The 22,279-nt window shown below is 47.6% G+C and overlaps 2 protein-coding genes across 3 annotated transcripts; one reads left to right on the top strand and one right to left on the bottom strand.

Annotated features, from left to right (window-relative positions):
- Positions 1-800: 800 nt before the first annotated feature.
- On the bottom strand, positions 801-18,120 carry LOC310751146 (uncharacterized protein). Of its 2 annotated transcripts, none has more exons than XM_083590244.1 (5): positions 17,942-18,120; positions 9,310-9,515; positions 8,257-8,383; positions 5,458-5,571; positions 801-4,105 (listed from the first exon to the last, which is right to left on the bottom strand). In XM_083590244.1, the coding sequence occupies exons 2-5, from the start codon at positions 9,337-9,339 to the stop codon at positions 2,616-2,618; spliced, it is 1,761 nt and encodes a 586-aa protein (XP_083446370.1). In that variant the 5' UTR covers positions 9,340-9,515; positions 17,942-18,120; the 3' UTR covers positions 801-2,615. The 2 variants fall into 2 exon arrangements, with proteins under 2 accessions (XP_083446370.1, XP_083446369.1); XM_083590243.1 differs by lacking the exon at positions 17,942-18,120 and adding an exon at positions 16,675-17,443.
- A 118-nt stretch (positions 18,121-18,238) lies between these two features.
- LSM8 (LSM8 homolog, U6 small nuclear RNA associated) lies at positions 18,239-21,927 on the top strand. The gene is made up of 4 exons (XM_083590759.1): positions 18,239-18,389; positions 19,658-19,698; positions 20,673-20,800; positions 21,692-21,927. The coding sequence occupies exons 1-4, from the start codon at positions 18,359-18,361 to the stop codon at positions 21,780-21,782; spliced, it is 291 nt and encodes a 96-aa protein (XP_083446885.1). The 5' UTR covers positions 18,239-18,358; the 3' UTR covers positions 21,783-21,927.
- Positions 21,928-22,279: the final 352 nt, after the last annotated feature.

Genomic DNA, 22,279 nt, shown 5'->3' with positions numbered 1-22,279 from the left:
AGTAGCCCAATTATAGTGCGCTGTGGTAGAGGAAAGCCCTGCGTTCCTTAGAATCATAGACTCGTAGAATTGGAAGGTACCCCATGGGCTCATCTAGTCCAACCCCCTGCAAGGCAGGAAACCTTTGCCCAATATGGGGCTCAAACCCAAGATTTTCAGATTAAGACATTGGTGCTTTACCCACTGAGCTATTCCTCATGTATGGGGTCTCAAATAAGACGGGGGTGGGGAACCATAGGCTCTCCAGTTCTCTCTGGTCCTTGGGATGCTCCCCAGATTCTACCTCCTCCTCAAGTTTTCCTCAAGTGCTTTTTCCTGGCTGGGATGATTCCTTGACCTGGGATCATCTCTCTTGCTCACCTGGCTGGATGGAGGATGGAGGAGGTGTGTGTGTCGAAACCTCTGTAGCCCATTGCAGCTAGGTAAAGGCCCCGCCCATTTCCCCACCCACTTTTGTCTCTGGCCCCGCCCACCACTGACAAGTGGACCCCAGAAGGTTCCCTGTGAGGGAATGTGGCCCTCAGACTAAAAAAACAACAACTCAACCTTCCCTGCCACTCCCTGCAACAAGGAAGTGAGCCCCGGCAGAGCAGCTTCCGTGATAAACAGGGTATCCATGGCAACCGGCCTACCTTTGCCTTGCCACAGTCTCGCTTCTGATTATCAGGCCGCTTGTAAAGACATAAGAGCCCTTTGAGGAAGAAAATGCTGGCACCTCTGCACCCCAAATAGTATCGCACCCCCTTACCTCCCCACCCTTAAAAAAATTGCATATTTCATGACACATTATCCAAACACAATTCAACATTAAAATACTCGTTTAAGTAAGAAAATAGCAGCCTCGGGTGGATTTCACGGAAACTCACAAGGACGGCAAGACAGCGTCAACCAGGAGATTAAAAACGGTGCTGGAGGTTGCCAGTTTGGAGTAAGAGGCTCTTTCACAGAATTGGGCTGTGCAAGCAAAGTCCCAGGGTAGCTACACTGCTGCCTTTTTGCTTCAATGTGCAGAAACCATCAGCGCTCGGGTACTGTCCCAAATACAAAGTCCACCCCTCCAAGCCATCATGGGACGCGGCTATGAAAGGAGGCAGAGACAAGCGACCAAATTCGGCACGGTCAGCCAGAATGCCTTTCTTCGCAAGACACACTGAACAAGGCAGGGGCTGTGCAGAAGTCTTCTGTTCACATACAGGAAAACATCCCAGGCAACAGGGCTTTTAATTTTCAGGTGCTTATTTGGGTTTCCCAAAGCAAGAACCTTACAACGTGCAGATCACTCAAAGCAAGGACCTCTCCGTGCCAACGCTCAAAAGGAACAGCACTGAAGTCAAAGCAAGGAAGTTTTAGGCAAAAGCTTCTTGGGTGGCAAAAGGGAGAGCTGGAGAGAAAATGTCCAACTAGCTTAAATCCGAGCGTCGGGGAAACTGAGGCTCAGAGCAACTGTAACGATGCAGAGAGTCTGAGAGCAGATGTGGGTGTCTGTTCCTTGCAGTTTCCAAATTCTGACGGGGAACACCTGCAAGTCTTCTTTTGGGCAGGTGCAAGACCACACCCTCAAGGGACTATTTTGCTTTCTCATTTATTTTCTCATTTCTCATTTATTCTCAGTCTGCACTTGGAATACAACCCCCTACCCCCGGCCCAGCAATAAGCTTTCGGCCAACAGTTTGAAGCAACTACCTGGGAGCAGGGAGGGTGTGTTTTTTCTGGGTGCAAAGCAAGTTGAGACAAAAGGGATGAATAAGCATGGTGCCAGATCTATAAAGAAACAATTATCAGTGGCCTTGTCTCCCAAGAAGAGCCAGGCACGATCAGGCAAAAATGAATAAATAAAGCACATCTCACACTACAGTGGTGCTAAGATAACCACCAGAGGCTGTGAACGCAGAGGCTTCATCTAACCTGGTGCCCTTCAGGCGGTTTAGGGGACTACAACTCTCATCAGTCAATGCAGCTGTTTTGGACTACAACTCCCACCAGCCCCAGCCAATGTGGCTGCTTTGGACTACAACTCCCATCAGCCCCAGCTGACAGGGCTGTTTTCAACCACAACTCCCATCAATCCCGGCCAATGTGGCTGTTTTGGACTACAACTCCCAACAGCCCCAGTCAATGTGGCTGCTTTGGACTACGGTTCCCATCAGCCCCAGCTGACAGGGCTGTTTTCAACTACAACTCCCATCAACCCCAGCTCACACCATCGTGCGGGCTGAGGCTGATGGGACATGTAGTCCCAAACACCTAGATGTCACCATGCTGCTGGTCTACGTGGAAGCAAGAGCCTCAGCCACATCTTTCAACGCATCACTCCCATTTACAGCTCAGCTGGGGGCAGCTCCGCCTTCACATATTACAAAGAGGCCTCACCAGCAGAATTTGCCTCTTCCTTGGGATTTGATGGGGGTCCCTTTCCCTCTCCCTCCACACTTCAGAGGGCACTGCCTTACTTTACAGTTTGTAATGTCTGCCATTGGGCAATCTGCCCCCGAAACTCTGGAGATCGACCGATCGGCCCAAACCTACCAGTATGGAATCTCTCTCTCTCTCTTCTCCCCTCTACAAAGCCCAATTCCCCTTCTTTTTTTACAGGGGGTCCTGTAAAAAACCCGAGGTCACATTTGGGGTTCCCAAGAATTCCCCGCTGGATCTTTCTCCTGCTTCGGCTCCTGGAGGTTCAGCAAGAGAAACGCCCCCACGGAAACCGTCTTCAGGCTCAGCACACTGACGGCCTCGGGCTGGACAGAGGGGACCCCCACGCCCTGCAAACAAGGGCCCCATTCTCCGTGGGCGTTCTCCACAGGCTCGTCCTTCAGCGTGTGGATCCTCTGGTGCTTGATGAGGTTGGCACTCTGGCCAAAGGTCCTGTCGCAGTGGGAGCACTTGAAGGGCCCCTCTCCCATGTGGATCCGCCGGTGCCGGATCAGGGTGGACCCTCGCCGGAAGGTCTTATCGCAGTGTGGGCACTGGTAGGGCTTCTCGCCGTCGTGCAGCCTCTGGTGGCGCATGTATTCCTGCCGGCAGGTGAAGGTGGAGTCGCAGGAAGCGCAGGGGTAGGGCTGCTCGCCCGTGTGGATCCTCTGGTGCCAGTAAAACTCTTGCTTGTAGCGGAAGCTCTTGTCACAGCCGGGGCACTTGTAGGTCTTCTCCCCAGCGTGGCTCCTCTGGTGCCAGCTGAACTCTTGCTTGAAGCGGAAGCTCTTCTCGCACTCGGTGCACTTGTAGGGGCGGTCCCCGACGTGCGCCCGCTGGTGCCACATGAACTCCTGCTTGAAGCGGAAGCTCTTCTCGCACTCGGCGCACTTGTAGGGGCGCTCCACCGAGTGCGTCTTCTGGTGCCAGGTCAGTTCCTGCTTGAAGCGGAAGTTCTTCCCGCACACCCCGCACTTGTGGGGCCACTCGGCCGTGTGCGCCCGCTGGTGCCACATCAGCTCCTGCTTGTGGCGGAAGACCTTCTCGCACACGCCACACTTGTAGATCTTCTCCCCGGCGTGGACCTTCTGGTGCCACGTGTATTCGTGGACGAAGCGGAAGCTCTTCTCGCACTTCCCGCACTTGTAGGGACGCTCCTCCTTAGGGACTCTCTGGCGGACGCCAAGCCCTGAACAGTGGCTGCAAGAGCAGGGCTGCATCGTTGTGTTGTGGCTTCGCGGGTCTGCCGCAGCGGGAGTGCCCTTGTGGCCACTGCTGCTCTCACACTCAGGGCAGACTTGCGTCGCTTCTCCCAGGGAGGGGGCACCGTGAGCCGAGCGGGCAGGGAAACATTTCTGACACTGGGTGCAGATGAGCAGTGTCTCCTCGTAGGCGCTAGGTGGGGGCACCGTGACACCGCCAGGCCAGAAAGCGCTGCCAGAGACCCCTGGGTGCCCCACCTGAAATTCCATGGGGGGTGCCTGCACGTTCTGCCACTGGAGCTTGGTGGACCAAGGTGGCAGAGCGGCCATTCCATTCGCAGCCGAGTTGGCCCCGAGGTGGCTCCCTGGCCACGTGGAAAATTCACCGAAGGTCCCGTTGTTCGGGCCTGTCTTCAGCACCTCTGGGTGCCCCACACAGCATGGTGGCCGCTCCTCGAGGCAGGATTCTTTCTTAATCAGGATTTGGCCATCTGCAACGACAGGAGACAAGAGCGAAAGGTTGTATGTGAGCCAACAGAAAATTGGTGAGATCACAACAGAAGACCTGACTATGTTTTGATCAAGGAGGGTTAAAAACCTGCCTTTTTACCACTGCCCAGTGTGGAGAGGTCCAGCCTTGGGGACCATGTTACAGTAGCATAGCAGCAAATCCAGAAGTGCAAGGGCCCTTCACAATAGCCACAGCAACTCCTCCTCATACCCAAGTCCTTTTCTAAGGTTATACAATAACCTTCTAATTTAGGGTTGCCCTACTTCAAGAAGTAAAAATCCAGACACAGTTACTCAGTTGTTGAGTTTTTTGGGAGGCGATCGGCAGAGGCAGACAGCGGGCACCAAATTAGCCCCCATCCCCTGGACATTACCAGAATTTTAAAGTTTATATGATGACCCTGGCACACCATTCTCTTGAAAGGGAAGCCCCTTGTCTTTTCAGGGTTCCTAAATGCTTAGCTTTTGGAGCATACAGAACTATTTCTCCTCAGTGCTTAAACACCTAAATGACTTTTTGTGGACATGTGAAGACAGCCCTGTTTCAGGAAACATTTAATATTTGATGTGTTTTTTTCTTCTGGTCCCCCCGTATTTTGTTGGAAGCTGCCCAGAGTAGCTGAGGTAACCCTGTCAGAGGGGCAGGGTAGATGGATAAATTAATTAATTAATTAATCCTGCACGCCTTCTCCAGAGTGGCCCTAGCAGCCAATCCTCAGTGGCTGACCCACCTCCTTACACTCTGAGTGGCTCTAATCAGCACAAAGGACGTGAAGACTTCATGCTGATTGGGCAGCTCTAGGGCCCTGGAGACAGGGCCCCTGCTGCAGAAATAGTAACGGTGATGTTCCCTGAATATGATGTATTGCTCTATGTTGTTTTCACTAAGGCATGCACCTGTACTGTATGCAATTTTGTACACGTCACATTGCAAAATTCAGAGATGTGCGAATTTCGAGGGGCAGGACCTGTGATTTGGTTTGTGTATTGTTGCAAAGAACACAAATTCGGAAGGGTTCCCCTTTCAAGGCAACCCAAAATTCTCCTTCACCCATTCCAGCATGTGGCCCCTGGAAAGCTGCTCTGGAAAGCCTGTTGCCCTTGAGGCAGAAAGGGGTCTCCGTCCTCCTCTTAAGCAAAATAAAGCATTTAGCCTGCAACACCATTTGCTTCTAGAGACAAGGAAATCTTCAGTACACTTTTCTTCCCAGTAACACCATGCGAGCATGCAATGTAGAGCAGATCTCCCGCCGCACTGACACACCAGATTTGGCAGCCATCTTCAGATCAATCAGAAGCTGCCAGTATTCTGATCTATGAGCTTGGGACTCACCAAAGCTGCTGCGGTGTGTAACCTCTCTTGCCTTTGAGGTCTGGAGTCTCCCAACGCAAGGCTCCTCCCCTTGCTCGATTCTCAAAATGATGTCGGGCTTCTGTAAGGCGAGGCCTAGTAAAGTGGAGATGGATAGGGCACTTGAGGACCAGCCCAAGACATTATGTAACCTGAGGCAAAGAACAAGATGGCATACCCCCTCACTTTTTGCCCCTGCCTCAGTGTCTCTATTTTTTAAGTGCAGTGGTACCTCGGTTTAAGAACAGTCCTGTTTACGAACGATTCGTTTTACGATGGGGATACCCAAATTTTTTTCAAAAAGGGCCAGATTTGATGAAGTGAACATGCGTGAAGGCCAACTAAAGCTGTTGAGCTTTTTTTAGAATTGAAGTTGTTGAACTTTTTTTGAGATTTTACCCCAGGAAATAAACTGCCACAAGGGCTGGATTAAACTGACCGGTGGAAGGGAAAGCGTGCCTTGGTTGTTTAAGAACAGTTTTGGTTTAAGAACGTACTTCCGGAAGAGATTAAGCTCGTAAACCGAGGTACCACTGTATAACTATTGTTTGTTTTTTTGTTTTTTTAATATAATAATTTAAATTAGTTTGCAATTACAATAATCCAATAAGAGCCTCATTATATCAATGCCAAATTATAATACAATTCCTAATACCAATCATTCAAACACCAAATTAGCGGAGCTAATATCCCGATGTTATTCCAAAAACTTCTCCCTCACTCAGCCCCGTGCTTCTTTGCTTTTGTAACTTTTAACAATAGTTAAACAATTGTTAAAAGATGCCTCACTGTGTCTCATGGCCTGTGGTAGTTAACTGCCTAGCCTTTCTAGGATTTTGAGCAGGCCAACTCACTGCCCTTTCTTCCCTCCCCACACCCTTGATGAATTATTACCCTTTCCTTACGGTTCCTGTCAGGAACCTAGTATAAAGCAACTTCCAATGTTTCTGGTTTAGATCCATTTGTTTGTTAGTTATATTTCCCTGCGAGAAGTAAAGCTACAGGGAACCAGGCAGAGCGCCTTTTTGGTAGTGGCCCCCACCCTGTGGAACATCCTCCCATCAGATGTCAAGGAGATGAGTAACTATATAACCTTTAGAAGACATTTGAAGGCAGCTCTGTATAGGGAAGCCTTTTAATGTGTAATGTAATGTTCTTATATATGTCAGAAGCCACCCAGAGTGGCTGGGGCAAACCAGTCAGATGGGTGGGGCATAGTGATAATGATGATGATATCCCACCTTTCCTCTAAGGAGCTCAAAGTGGTGGAACCACTTCCCCTCCTCTCCATTTTATCCTCACAACAACCCTCTCCCTCACACACACCGTGACGGCGCCTCCTCCCTCCCTCCTCCTGGCTTCTCCCTGCCCTGCCTAGAGGAGGAATAATAATAATAATAATAATAATAATAATAATAATAATAATAATAATAATAATATCTTTATTGTCATTGCCCCCTCTCAGGGACAACGAAATTACTTGACTGCTCCATAAAAACACTAATTAAAACAATACAGTATAGTACAGCAAGGAAGATTAGATGACTTTCAAAGTCCAGGCTTCCCATTCAGGGCCGAGATCGCTCTGGAGAAGAAGCTGTTCTTAAGACGGCTCGTTCTTGTCTTCATCGTCCTGTATCTCCATCCCGAAGGCAGGAGCTCGAAGAGACAGTGACCAGGATGCGATGGATCTTTTACTATGTCCAGTGCCTTCCTATGGCACCTTGTGGCATAAATCTGCTCTAAGGTGGAGAGTGGGCAGCCAACAATGCTCTCTGCTGCCTTAACAACTCTGCACAACCCCATCCTGTCCTGGGTAGTACAGCTTCCGTACCACACACATAAGCCATAAGTGAGCACGCTCTCAATGGCACAGTGATAGAAGGCAAGCAGCAGTTTCTGCGGAAGATGGTTTTTCCTTAGAATTCTCAAAAAGTACAGTCTCTGCTGCGCCTTCTTCACAAGCCCCCTTGTGTTGACACTCCAGGACAGATCCTCTTGTAATTCAATGCCCAAAAATCTGAACGTTGTTACCCTCTCCACACAGACCCCATCAATCAAAAGTGGCTGGATATTGCTCTTCTGGGGGCTGGGCTGGGCTGAGCTTGCTGAGCACCATTTTAAGCAGCCCCTCTCCGGACCCAGCCTTTTCGTGCCCCTCATCTTCCCTCCGCTGTCGCTGTGGCAGCCCCTGGGAGGTAAGCGCAGCAGCTGGGGCTGGGGAAGAGGACTACTTGCCCCCCTCGCTTCTTCTTCCAGCCCCCCCCCCTCCGGTGCCGCTTCTCCGGCCCACCACAAGGTCTGAGGGACAGTGGACTGGCCCACGGATAAAAAAAATTGCTGACCCCAGCTCTAGCCACTATACCACATGGGCTCTCATTGATCAGTCTAGATGGGTCTACAGCAGGAGTGGCCAATGCAGAGTCCTCTGCATGCTGCTGAACTCCTGCCATTCCCAGTCAGCAGGGCCAATGGTCAGGGCTGGTGGGAGCCATTGCAAGAGCAGCAAAACTACAACAGCACAGCTTTGACTCTCCGGAGATACACAGCTCTGAGAGGTTTGAGGTGGGATGCCAAACCCCATCAGTCCCAACCAACATGGCCAATGGTCGGGGTGATGGGAGTTGTACCTCAGCAACATCTGGAGGCCCAAAGCTTTCAAGGTCCAAAGTGGGATATTAATTATAACTGAAGTGAAACAACCTCTTGCCTTTCGGAGCCCTTCAAATTCATCGGGTGAGCACAACCTGTGAGCCGTCCAATAAACAGCAAATAGCTTACCTAATGAAACCAGCATCTCATAGCTGGCTCTCGTCACATCCTTATAGAGATTTTTCTGCCAATCTGCCAGCTCTGCCCACTCCTCTGGGGAAAAGTAAATGGCCACTTCGTCAAAAGTCACTGGGTCCTGAAAGAGGAATTCGTTCGTTTATTGATTTATTTGTTGCATTGATATCCTACCTCTTTCTTCAAGGAGCTCAAGGTGGCAATAGCTGGTTTCCCATCTCCTCACTTAATTCCCCACAAAAACCCTGAGAGGTAAATTAAGCTGAGAGCCAGGTTCATGGCTCAATGGGGGGTTTGAACCCTGGACTTTCCCAGGTCCTGATCCGACATTCTAACCTCTATGACACACTGGTTCTCAAATCAGTGTCAAGCCATGCTCCACGCCTCTGTGGCTCAAGAGTCTCAGACATGGGTAGGCAAACTAAGACCGGGGGGCTGGATCCAGCCCAATCGCCTTCTAAATCCGGCCCACGGACGGTTTGGGAATCAGCGTGTTTTTACATGAGTAGAATGTGTGCTTTTATTTAAAATGCACCTCTGGGTTATTTGTGGGGCATAGCAATTCATTTTTTTGTTCTTTTCAAAATATAGTATGGCCCCCCACAAGGTCTGAGGGACAGTGGACCGGCCCCCTGCTGAAAAAGTTTGCTGACCTCTGGTCTCAGAGTTGTGGGTTGAGCCTCAGATTGGGCTAAAGACTACTGAATTGCAGGGTGTCGGACAAGGACTCTTGTGGTCCCTTCCAACTCTACAATTCTGATTCTATGATAATCCAGGTATTTTCCAAATGTTGGGGTGTGGATTTTACACACACACACACACACACAAAATGTTGGGGTCTTTTGACACCAAAAACAGATGTGAAAGTGACGCCCCACTTGTATGAAGCTCAGTCGATGAGAACATTGATTGTACTCATTGAGGCAGGGACCTGTCTGTTTTTTGCTTCCATTACAGGTCAGTTACAATGATGGCACTACAGACATCCTAACTGATAACATGCAGAACTGACAGAAGCTTTTACACAAAAGGGCAAGAGCCTCTTACCCAGAGTGCGGGCCCAGCAGCCCCAGCCATCTCTGAAGCCGACACTCCTCGCAACAGGGCGGTCAACGGTTTACCTGCCTCAAAAAAACCGTGGGGAGGTCTTGGGGGGAGTCACCACCGAGGGCTAGGTGGATCCATTTCTGCGGGACGTCCTTCAGTAGCAGAGGGGAGCGTCAAGAAGAGGGCTCCAATTTTAGTTTTGATGCCTGGGGGTGGGGTGGGGGAGAGAAAACAGAGGGGAGGGAGGGCGGGGGAAAGAGGCAGGCATGACTGCAAATTGCAAGTTTCAGAAACTCAAAGGCGTTGGTGGCTTTGAATAAATTTGCATGAAGCTTATGCAAATCACTCCTTTGCTCCGGGAGGAAGAAGAACTCGTTTGCATAAAGGGAATTTGCAAATGCTTCGCTGCATCACGTGTTCTCTCTGTCGCTGCATCGAAATGATTCTGCAATGGGGCGGAAGGAAGCAGATGGAGACCGTTTCCTGGCACACAGCCCCACAGCAGGGATGTTTCTCATTGCAGTGGGAGGTTGCCGACTTGAGTCAAGAAGGAGCCCCAGGAAGAACCGGCTCCTAACCCCAGGCGAGTTAACACACTCCATGATCTTTGCTTACCCACCAAAGCGCAGCTTCCACATAGCACTATTCACAGGGCCCCCTGACTGGCCTGGCATCAGCAGCCAGCTCCCTCAGGCATCTGCCAGGGTCCAGTTTACCCCCATGAGACACACAGACCCTGGACCCTCTGATCTGGTCAGCTGGATCTGATCACCACCATTTTTATTTGTTGAGACGCTATATCAGGGGCATGCTGGGAAATTAAAATGGCGGCAGTACCACTGGTGCCCCCACTACGGGCCAGTTCACACATTCTGCTGCCCGTCATCAAGGCCTGGCATAAATGCTAATTATTCACTACAGTATTTGTATTCTGCCCTCTCATAAAGCATCATGGTGGGATACGGCAGCATAAAAGAAACATTTTCTCAAAAATGCTAAAAGCAGTGCAGAACAATCATTAAAAAGACTGGCTGCTGTCAGACATGAAAGTGCCTCTGGGCACGTAGAGAAGACTGTAGAATAAGGTGTGTCCTACTTTACAGAGAACAGTCCTCTGAGAAGGCTGCCACATGGGTGGTTCTTTAGGCGAAGGCATCCCCCATGGTTAAAGCCCCAAATGATCGATCCCCTCGGGTGCTAAGATTGGTAGAGCAGGTCCTCTTGTTTGTTCCTCCCCCCTCAGAGACTTAGGGGGTGGCGGCCTGGGAGAGGGCCTTCTTTGTGGCAGCCCCCAACCTGTGGAACTCCCTGCCCACAGAGGTGCACTTGGCACCTTCATTATCCAGCTTCTGGTGAATATTATTAATAATAATGTCAATATTTATATGCTGCCCATCTGACCGGGTTGTCCCTGACATTCTGAGTGGTTCCTGATGAAAGGTTAAAAATACAGTAAAACCTCAAACATTAAAAACTTCCCTGTACTTCAGGGAAGCCTTCAGATGTCTTCTAAAATTCAAATTGTTGTTTATTTCCTAGTGGGAGGGCGTTCCACTACAGAGAAGGCCCTCTGCCTGGTTCCCTGTAACTTCACTTCTTGCAGTGAGGGAACCACCAGAAGGCCCTCGGAGCTGGACCTCAGTGTCTGGGCTGAATGATTGGGGTGGAGACACCCTTTTTTACCCTGGCCTTTGACACTTGAGATGCGTATTTCAGGAGCCATCTTATTTCTGTGACTGTAAGTTGTTTTAAACTGTTTTCAGTATTATAACGGTTGCAACTTGCCCTGGGACCTTACAGCAAAGGTAATTAAATAATAACCATAATAACCACAGTAATATGTCACAGAGGATGTGAAGAGCCAACCACTCCAAATCAGTTTTAAAAATACTCGAAGGTGGGAGAGTGTGGCAGGGGTTCAAAATTGGCCATCTACAATTAAAAGGTCAAGGACCCCTGGACGGTTAAGTCCAGTCAAAGGCAACTATGGGCTTGTAGCGCTCATCTTGCTTTCAGGCTGAGGGAGCCAGCGTTTGTCCACAGACAGTTTTCCAGGTCATGGACCAGCATGACTAAACAGTTTCTGGCGCAACGGGACACCATGATAGAAGCCAGAGCACACAGAAATGTTGTTTACCTTCCCACTGCAGCGGTACCTATTTATCTACTTGCAGTGATGTGCTTTCGAACTGCTAGGTTGGCAGGAGCTGGGACAGAGCAACAGGAGCTCACCCTGTTGCGGGGATTCGAACCGCCGACTCTGGTCAACAGACCCACACAGGCCCACAGCGGCACCTGTCCACAGTCTTCCCTGGGAAGAATGGCATTTCTATTGAAATTGCAGTCACAGAACCCCCCTCCGAATCCTCGCCCTCTTGGATTTCTGACCCACATGTCTATTGGAGGGTGTGAACATTGTGGTTATAGAGTAAGGCAGCGAGAAGTCTTCAGAACAGGCAGGAAAGTCAATCGGTGGTTGGAGAACAACTGTGGTCGCAACTTACAGCATTGGCGAAAGGGAGGACAAAGGAAGAGGCAGATATGTGCAAAAACTGCATGTGCTAATGCATACGTAGGGATGCCAGTTTGGAAATAATGACTGTAGTTCAGGCAGAAGTAAAAAAAACGCTTGTCATAACAGGGAAGGCTGAGATCAAGGGGTCTCAGTCTGCTAATTATGGACGGGCAGTTCAAAGCCTCCTCCTGCTCTCCTTTCTCCAGGAATCTTTCTCCTGAAACCAGAGGAGTTTCCTTCTGGAACCAGAGAGGAGATGCCTTCAAAGTGAGGGCTGCTCCCTGTCAAGGAGGCCACCCTTAGCAGTGTTGCAGCCCGTCTGTGCGTGCATGACATGCTGTCGGGTACACTGATATCCCCTTCAACACTCGCCTTGTCTCCTCGTCCTTATTCCCATCACTACTGAAGAAAGAAGCAGGCGACGTTCACACATTCACATTTAAAGCGCTATGGGTCATGGCTTCCCCCAAAGAATTCTGGGAGTTGTAAAGTGTGCTGAGACTTGTCAGGAGGTGCCCATTTCCCTCCCCAGAACTGCAATTATATAAGAGTTCCTTGGAAGAGAGACTGATTGTTAAGCCACTCTGGGAATTGTAGATCTGCAAGGGAAACGGAGGTCTCCCAGCAATTCCCAGCACCCTTAGCAAACGACAGCTCCCATAATTCTTTGGGGGAATCCATGACTGGTCTGCGTCAGCTTTGAACTGTCAGGGCACCAGTACAGTGGTACCTCTGGTTACGTACTTAATTCGTTCCGGAGGTCCGTACTTAACCTGAAACTGTTCTTAACTTGAAGCACCACTTTAGCTAATGGGGCCTCCTGCTGCCGCCGGAGCACAATTTCTGTTCTCATCCTGAAGCAAAGTTCTTAACCTGAAGCACTATTTCTGGGTTAGCGGAGTCTGTAACCTGAAGCGTATGTAACCTGAAGCGTATGTAACCTGAGGTACCACTGTATATGAGATGTCTACAGCAGTCTTTCTGTCAGGCTATAGGAGAAATAAATGTACAAAGAAAAGGTGCTTGAGTATGCTTTTTACCTTCTTCCTTTGAATCCATTTTCCTTTTGTGTCCTGGTATTCAGAATGTAAAACAGGGACTGTCTATTCATGGACATTTGTAATTCACCCAGAGAGGGAAATCGGGGTCTCCTAACAATCTTCAGCACCCTTAACAAACTACAGCTCCCAGAATTCTTTGATGGAAGCCGCGAGTGTTGAAAACAGCATTACAGCACTTTCAGTGTATAGTCTGAATGTAGCCCATGTCCTTACAGGCGGATGGAGAACAGGCAATCCTATATTGTGAGTCTGCTGCTTTATAGCATCAGCGAGGTGATGTCTTCATTTTAATAGACCTGTTTCTAAAGCATCTTAAGAAGGTTGCCCTTTTTATATAAAAAAACAAAACAAAACAAACAAAGCTTCCATCCTGGAAAAAAAGCTGCAGAAACCAGCCTCACGCAACCAGTAGGCGTTTCAAAAGCCGGGCCCTATGTCCAGCTCATTCATGCAAATTGCACACAAAACAGCATGAGCAATGTACAAGATTAAGCATGCAAATAAGTCACAGCTCTCTGGCTGCCAAAGCATTTCCATGGCGGCCTTCCTCCATGTGTAGCTGGCCAGCCGGCCATCACTGGGAGCTGTAGTCCACAACATCTGGAGAGAACTGTGCTGATAATCCCTGAATGGAAAGTAGAAGCAATGCTGTTTCTTAGGATGCAATCAGAAGTCAAGAGCTGCCTTCTTCCATTTACTAAAGAAGCCCCCTTAACACTTATCTGACACCCTGCCCACCATCACCCGAACACTCCCGAAGGCAGCTAAAAAGCACATCCATTCCAGGTATTCCCAGCACCTAGACAGAATCAGGACCAGCTGTGCTTCAAACCTGCCTGACAGGGTCCCTTCCCTCCCCTCCTTTCCTCTCCTCTCCTCGCCCATCTCAGCATCCTTGTTCAGGGAAATGTAAATATGCACCCATTTAAATGTTCTATGCCAACAAAATATGCACCCATTTACATGTTCTATGCAAACAGCAGCGTCTGCCTCCCTCTCTCTTTCTCTGGACAAAGTGGCAAGCCCCAGTCTTAGACAATAGGCTGTTTTTAAAATGTGCATACATTTAAATGAATTAACATATGCAAATAAACAGCTACTGAGTTATCCTTCCCGCCTTGCTATTTTGGGTAAGGCTGGCAAAACCCACACATTTACATCATCAAAAGGGCTGCAGAATCGCAGGTACTGGGGATTAATCCCCGCTGAGCTCAGCAGGAGTTGTTTCTGAGTAAACCTGTTTAGGATTGCTAGAAGTGTGACATTTCCTTAATCCAAGCTTCGTTCATCTGGTGCCTTCCAGATGTTTTGGACGATAACTGCCATCAGCTTCAGCCAGAACCTGTGCCAGTTCGAGAAAAGCTGAGTCCTAAAATTAATATTATGAAAAGGCTGGAAATTGGAATATTTCGGAACATATGCACATCTTAAGATTCTGAAGTTTAGTAACTGCCGCAGGGCCTGGGAATTGTAGCACTGTATTGGGAGAGGGGGTGTAATCTTCCACTGAGTTTGAAACACCCTCATCAAGCTGCAATACCCATGAGTCTCAAAACAATCTAAATCTGTGATCCATTCCATAAGGAGAATCTGCTGGCCAGTGGCCAATCGAGTGCAGCATCCTGTTCTCACAGAGGCCAACCAGATGCCTTGATGGGAAGCCATCAAGTAGGACTCAAACACAACAACCTTCTCCCTTCTTGTAGTTTCCAGCGACTGATCTCAGGACCTGGAGGCACAGCAAAGCCCATGTGGCTAGCAGTCATGGATAGCTGTCCCCTCCATGAATTTGTCCGATCCTCTTTTAAAGCCATCCAACCTGGTGGCCATCACTGCCTCCTGTGGCAGTGAGTTCCACAGTTTAACTACGTGCTGAGTGGAGAAGTGCTTTCATTTGTCCGGCCTGAATTTTCCACCATCCATCTTTGTTGGATGTCCACAGCTAGAGAAGTAAGTGGCCACATGTGAGAAGTTTACCACTTTATGAGAGAGTGTATCAATAAGATTACTGATATATAATCTATATAGCTCACCCAAGGACGCTGGAGTTTGTGGGAGCTGTACTCCAAAATGTCTGCAGGACACCAGGTTGGGGAACGTTGTTCTAGGCCAGTGCTTCCTAAACTTGGGTCTCCAGCTGTTTTTGGACTACAATTCCAATCATCCCTGACCACTGGTCTTGCTAGCTAGGGATGATGGGAGCTGTAGTCCAAAAACAGCTAGAGCCCCAAGTTTGGGAACAACAGTGCTCCAGGCAGGCAGACAAAAGGATGCTTTTCACGCAAAGCATCGCTCACTTATGGCAAAGTGACAAATAACTTTATACAATGCAATCCATCTTCTCCCTTTGCAAGTTTTCTGTGGATCTTCTGCTTCTTTCTTTTTAATTCAGAATTTCTTTTTAAAAATACGATGTTAGTCATTCTGGAGCAGAAAAGCAAGATACATATCTCAAAATAAATAATGAACTGCCCTAATGGTCAGAGGCAGTAGATAACCCTGAATATTGCCAGATATTGGTATCAGACCCTATTCCCCAAAGTACCATATTTTTCGCTCTATAAGACGCAAGACCATAAGACGCACCTAGTTTTTGGAGGAGGAAAACAAGAAAAAAAATATATTCTGAATCTCAGAAGCCAGAAAAACAAGAGGGATCGCTGCGCAGCGATAGCAGCGATCCCTCTTGCTGTTCTGGCTTCTGGGATAGCTGCGCAGCCTGCATTCGCTCCATAAGATGCACACACATTTCCCCTTACTTTTTAGGAGGGGAAAAGTGAGTCTTATAGAGCAAAAAATATGGTAGCCTGTCAACATACAGACAGATGCTAAGAGATAGGCTTCATCAACCTGGTGCCCCTCCAGATGTTTTAAAAGACAGCTTTTATCAGCCCCAGCCGGAAAGTGGCTATATCGGGTTGCTCTATGACGTGTTTACTCAGGAGTAACACCTAGTTGAGTTTTTATTATTTTTATTGCATTTAGACCCCACCTTCTCTTCCAAGGAGCTCAGGGTGGCATCCATGGTTCTCCCCCTCTTCAGTTCCCACAACAACCCTGGGAGGTAAGTTCAGCTAAGAGACAGTGACTGGCCTGGGGTCATCCAGTGATTTTCATGGCTAAGTGGGGAGTTGAACTGTGGTCTCTCAGGTCCAAGTCCGACACTCTAACCCACTCTAACTGCTGCACTACAGTGGCTCAGTGAGTCTTACTCCCAGGTAAGTGGATGACTGCAGCCGAAAGAGCTACAGAATTTGTTCCCAAAGACCAGCTGTCAACAATGCATAACTACCACATCCCCATAAGTGGGATGTAATTTTTAAAGGGGGGGCGGGGAGTCAAGACGCTGTAAAATTAAAGCGACTCAAGTAAACCACACACCTTTCCCCATATCGGAGCTATAGCTGCAATTTGTAAATTAATTTGTAGGTTGGCAAGTGAGTGAGTCTTTAGACACCTACCAAAAATTAAGGTTTTTGGTTTTTTAAAAAGGTAAATTAAACCAGGTTTGCTTTTCATGTCCAGGAATGTTAGAGATTTCTCCCATTTTGGTGGGAAGCCTAACTCGGAGAGTTTTTTGGAGTGGACTAGCCATCTCTGAAAGTAAACCCAAAGTCCACCCAAAGTCGCGGACACTTACAGCTTCAGTCAGATGCAGGCTTACTCAGGAGCAAGCCCATCTGGACTCAGCGAGACTTTTCATTTCGTTTCCTTTGATTTTAAAGAAAGCCCACCTTTGCTGTAAACTGGGGCCTTCCCGGTCTGCCAGCTGAGATGATCAGCACTTACCCACGAGTAGTCCTATTGCGCGAGGAAAAGCATCCGCTTTTGCGGATCGGGGCCGCTGTGGCTTGCAACCCGCTGCTGCTGCTGCTATGCCAGCGGTTGTCTTAACCGCTTTTGCAAAAAGTGGTAACTACAGTATATATAAAAAAAGGGGAGTGATTGCGTTCACATCACACCGCTTGGCTCAATCCGGATCGGAATCCCCACCAGCCCTTTTAAAATAATAGCAGACCAGAGGAAGCAGGCGGCGTAAAAACCGCTCCCGATCGCTCCTCCGTCTCCCCAGCAGTGCAGGTTCAGAGTGAAAAGGCGGCGGGGGTTTTCCGCAAAGCGTACAGCGCTTTAACCCCTTCCTCCCCGGCGGCAGCAGCAGCAGCACCCCGGTAGGCAGGCAGGAGATCCGCACACCGCCACCCCCTGGCCGGCAGCCCCTTCTCCCGAGCAGGAGAGGCGCCCCAAGCGCAGCAGCAGCAGATCCGGCTTGCAGTGTTGGGAAGGGTGCGAAGTTGTACCCGTTACGTGTGTAAGTGGGGGTTAGGAGGAGACCATTCAAGTCCAGAGGCAAAAAATTGCATAAGGGGCCAGAGACAATAACGCAAACAAAACGTCATTTTTGCTGGGAAATCACCCCCAAGTGGGGACAGTTGCTGTTGTGTTCATTTTCTGCTTGCGTTGCTTCCCTTTGGGGCATCTGCTTTGGGCACCGTGGGAACAGGATAATGAGCTAGATGGTCTGATCCAGCAGCCAGGCTCTCCATATAGGAAACCAGTCAAAGACGGGTCGTGTTGTGCTGCTAAACTGGGAGAGAGACCTCCCAAGGATTGCATCCCAGCTTAGTCCCACCCAAATCAGAGCAGACCCATTGAAATCGATGCACACGTGACTTATTTAGGTCCATTCAGTTCAATGGGTCTTATATATACTTTCAGCAGACTCCGGACCATGCCTACTCAGAGGTAAGTCTTACTGAATTCAAGGGAGGGGTCACACTTTTAAGTTAATCCTGCATTAGTGTGCTGGCTTTGTATTTCAGGTAACCTTTTGATGATTTTCTCCTCTTTTTATGCTGTTGCTGCCAGGAGAATTCGGGCAGAACAGTGCATTTATTATTATTATTATTATTATTATTATTATTATTATTATTATTATACTTGTTTTGATTTTTCTCCGTGCCCTGTGTACGCAGTACGAATGTGTTGTGTGTTAGCCCGCTGGCGAAGGGCGATACAGAAACCCTAATATAATAAATAAATGGGTGGCTGCACTTACCTTGCAAAACAGCCGTGCTCTTTCCTTTTCCTATCTCTATGCCCCGCCTTTGCTTCTAGTATTTTTTGGGTTCGGGGAGGGGGCAAGACACGGTGCTATTATCCTATCACAGCTGGTGCAAAGACAGCCCCCCAACACACACACACACGATTCTGCCACCCATCATACTTTTCTATTGGGGCGGTCGTGGAGAAACTCCAGAAGGAACCAGGAAGTTCCGTCTCCGGCAGAAGGCGTTGCTAATCTCTCTTTTTCTATCTATAGTATCTCTACACACACAAAAGCGTCTCTGCGCATGCGCCGCTTGAAGCCCCGGATGTCGCTTTGCTTCAGGGGCCGCCTCCGCTCACTTTCACGCGAGATACGGGGAAGTCTCGCGGGAGCTGGATTCAGCGGGAGCCGGGAAGGATTGCCGCCATGACCTCCGCGTTGGAGAACTATATTAACCGTATCCTTCCGCGGGCGGCCTGCCTGTCCGGGGGGGGGACGCTGCATCATGACACCGGGCGGGGGGGGCACTGGTTTGAAGCGGAATTCTGCGCCTGCGCGTTAACGCTCCTGCTTTTCCTCAGTTACACGCGAGAATTTCCATCCCTTTGTGGGCTCGGTTGCCTTGGGTGGGATGCGCGCAGCCACTTCCGCTGCTCTTTTATTCTTTTTTTTAAATGGTTTTTAACCATTTGAAACCAGCCTCCATCCATCTCTCCATAAGGTTTGGGATACAGGTACTCCCCGAGCGACACAAAGAAGGAGCCGTTTTGGACTACAACTCCCATCAGCCCTTGCTAGTTAATCATCCAAGATGGCTGCTCTAGCTCGGGGTCAATGGGAATTGTGGTCCAAGATTGGCTGCACTTACTAGGGGTTGATGGGTATTGCATAGTTGTCAACTTTCAAATTTGAAAATAAGGGATCAGCAGCCTTGAAAATAAGGGATCAGCAGCCTCACCTGTCCCGGGGACAGTCTACGGGATATCTAACAATCCAGGGTAGCGGCGGGAAACGGCGCTGGAATAAGGGAATTTCCCGTAAAAAAAGGGAAGGTTGACAGCTATGGTATTGTAGTCTAAGATTTGCATCTCAACAGCAAAGGCAACCCCCCCCCCACAAAAATTCCTTAAAATTCCTAGGCCTCAACTAGAGCCAGGGCCTTCTCGGCTGCGGCTCCAATCTGGTGGAACGCTCTGTCACAAGAGACTAGGGCCCTGCGGGACCTGACATCTTTCCGCAGGGCCTGCAAGACAGAGTTGTTCCACCAGGCCTTTGGTCAGGGCGCAGCCTGACTCCCTCCTCTGGTAACCTGCACAGAGTTTTGCTTAATGGTTGCCATCAACTTGATTTTAATTAATTTTTATAGTGAAATATTTTTAGAATGTTGTTTTATTTGATTGTTTGATTATTTGAATGTTGTTAGCCGCCCTGAGCCCGGCTTCGGCTGGGGAGGGCGGGATATAAATAAAACTTATTATTATTATTATTATTATTATTATAACAGGTGGGGCATGGGAAACCTTTTCTATCAGCTTTGGTGATTGCAAGAGGTTGAATTTCTCACTCTTTCCTCAGTTCTTTGGTGTTATATGCCCTCTTGGTCTACACACCTCTTCAACCTCACACTCAGCTTCTTAAAAGGCACTAAATCCAGAGGAAACTCATTTTCCCTGTTGTTTATATGATGTATGTTGTTTCAAAATATTTCTTTAACTTGAGTCTCAGGTACTGTTGCTGTAATTACTTCAGATGGCCGAATGATCGTGGTAAGAATTGCCCGTAAATATATCTTACCCTGTTTTTAAATATTTTAATGATCGGAAATGTTTCGTACTAGATTATACTTACATGGGAAAATAAAGCCCTGATCTTTTAAAGGCTGTTGAGTTGTATTTACAGGAATACACAAGTAGTTCTGTAAGCAGAGTGGCACTTAGGAACACAGGAAGCTGCCTTCTACTAAGTAAAACCATTGGTTCATCTAGATCAATACTGTCTCCACTGACCAGCAGTGTTTCTCCAAGGTTTCTGGCAAGGGTCTCTGAAAATGACAGGGATTGAATGTGGGCTTTTCTTTATTCAAACAGATGCTCCAAACACTGAACTATGGCCTTTCCCTCAGATTTTGAAGTAGATGCTTAGGCTGCACACATATCTTGGCTTCTGCTGGACTTCAAGTTTAATTGTAATATAGTTCATCAGACATAGCAAGTAAATATGTTCTGAATTAGGTGCCACTGACCTTGGTGCTATGTGGTTATAGGCAATTTACTAGAAGTGAGTATTTTGCCTGGATCCTTGCTGTAAATAATATTGCTTCTGCAAAATATGTCTATCCTAGAAGAGCTGGAAATTTGTTTTGAGAGTTGAACAGATGAAAAATTTGCAGGAGATATATAGCTATATAGCTATATCTATATCTATCTATCTTATCTATCTATATCAATGGCAGCAAGTTGCAAATCAGTGACCACTGTTCTAAAAAGCCTTATCTTCCTACTTTTTAAGGCTGCTGTTTGGGAAAGACAAAAGAACCCATGGAAAAATGAATTGCATTGATAATTTAAAGTCACTTAGTGTAGGCAGTTCCTCTGAAGGGTTACTTTAAAAATCTTTTAATCATTAAAGCTTTATCATAGCAAGTGGTGTAATGTGTTTAGGACATGTTTATGAATCGAGATAAATGTTGAGAATTTGGAGTACTTCATATTTTTTTAATTTACATTTTTATTTCTTAAAGGGAACTCTCAAGGGTTTTGATCAGACCATCAACTTGATTTTGGATGAAAGCCATGAAAGAGTGTTCAGTTCTTCACAAGGAGTGGAACAAGTAGTATTGGGATTGTACATTGTAAGAGGTGATAACGTGTAAGTTTGCCTCACCCTCCTTTTTTTTTTTTTTTAATAAGGTAGTGCAATCTGAGCTAAAGTAGCAAAGCGTTTGCTTAGCTCTCAAGGGGCCAGATTCAACTAAACAGTTGTGCTAGTTAGGTCCAGCGCAAGTAGTCCCACCAGCACAACATACATTCACACACTTGTTCACTTTCTGTCCCCCAGGCTGGCTCTAATGGGGTCAGGAGAACCCCCAGAACAGCACATGGGGTGATTGTTCCACCTGGCAAAAAGAAGTCAAGGACCTTACATGTCTGATGAAAGTACAATCCATTCTTTTCCAGGTGGATATCAGAGAATCAGAGTTGAAAAGGACCATGAGGGTCATCTAGTCCAACCCCCTGCAATGCAGGAATCTTTTGCCCAACGTGGGGTTTCAACCCACAACCCCCAGATTAAGAGCCTCATGCTCTTACCTACTGAGCTATCCCAGCTACTGTAGCTTGACATTATTTCAGAAAGTTTCCCTTTTGATGTCTGTGTTTTATAGTGCATAAGTAACTATAACAATAGATTATACATCCAACAAAATCATGTCCAGAGTAGACCAATTGAAATAACCTGTTAAGTTTTTCTGTGCTGTATATTTGTATGTTAGGATAAAAAGATACCGTACTTTTCTGTGTATAAGACTTACGTTTTTTTACTCTAAAATAATGTTCAAAATCTGGGCTCGTCTTATACACGGATAGTATCTCCCCCCATTTTCTTAAATGGGAGTGTCTTATACATGGGGGCGTCTTATAGATGGAAAAATACAGTACTTGCTGAGTGGAAGAAATATTGTTTCAGCATATCAACTTTGTTTCAGAGCTGAAGCATTTCACCTGCAGGAGTTTACAACACAGTACTTTTCTTTTCTTATAGGGCTGTAATTGGAGAAATTGATGAAGAGACGGATTCAGCCCTTGACTTGGGGAATATCCGAGCAGAACCTCTGAACTCAGTTGTACACTGAAGAAAGAAGTGTGTATAAAAGGACTTCAGAAATATCTGGCTGTACAAAACTATTTATAGGACGGCACGGCTGCTTTTCTTACAAGTTGAGGGTAATTTTGTGTGTTATGGTTTGATATGTATAATAAAGTCTACATTTTATTGAAGCCTTGTGAACTTTTTTTAAAAAAAAAACAACCCATGACGCATTAAAATAATAGTAACCTTTAAAGTAGTCTTGCACTACATTTCTGACTTCGTAAAGTAAGCATGCAGCTGGTGTGTGCGCTGGCTGGGGCTTATGGGAGTTGTAGTCCGAAACATCCAAAGCACACCAGGTTGGCAAAGCCAGAAATAAAACGCAACAACACACTCTGCTTATCTCACTGTGACTAAAACTCAGACTGGGGAAGAAAAGGGTTCCCTATCCCTGCATTATAGGGAAGAGGGTGAGCACATGACTTGGGACGATTCTTGTTTTGACATCTCCAGACCTTTTATCAGAACTGTAGCGTTGGA

This window comes from Podarcis filfolensis (assembly GCF_964270895.1).
Source record: "Podarcis filfolensis genome assembly, chromosome: 16".
Lineage (NCBI taxonomy): Eukaryota > Metazoa > Chordata > Lepidosauria > Squamata > Lacertidae > Podarcis > Podarcis filfolensis.
This window is presented reverse-complemented; position numbering and strand designations above follow the sequence as displayed.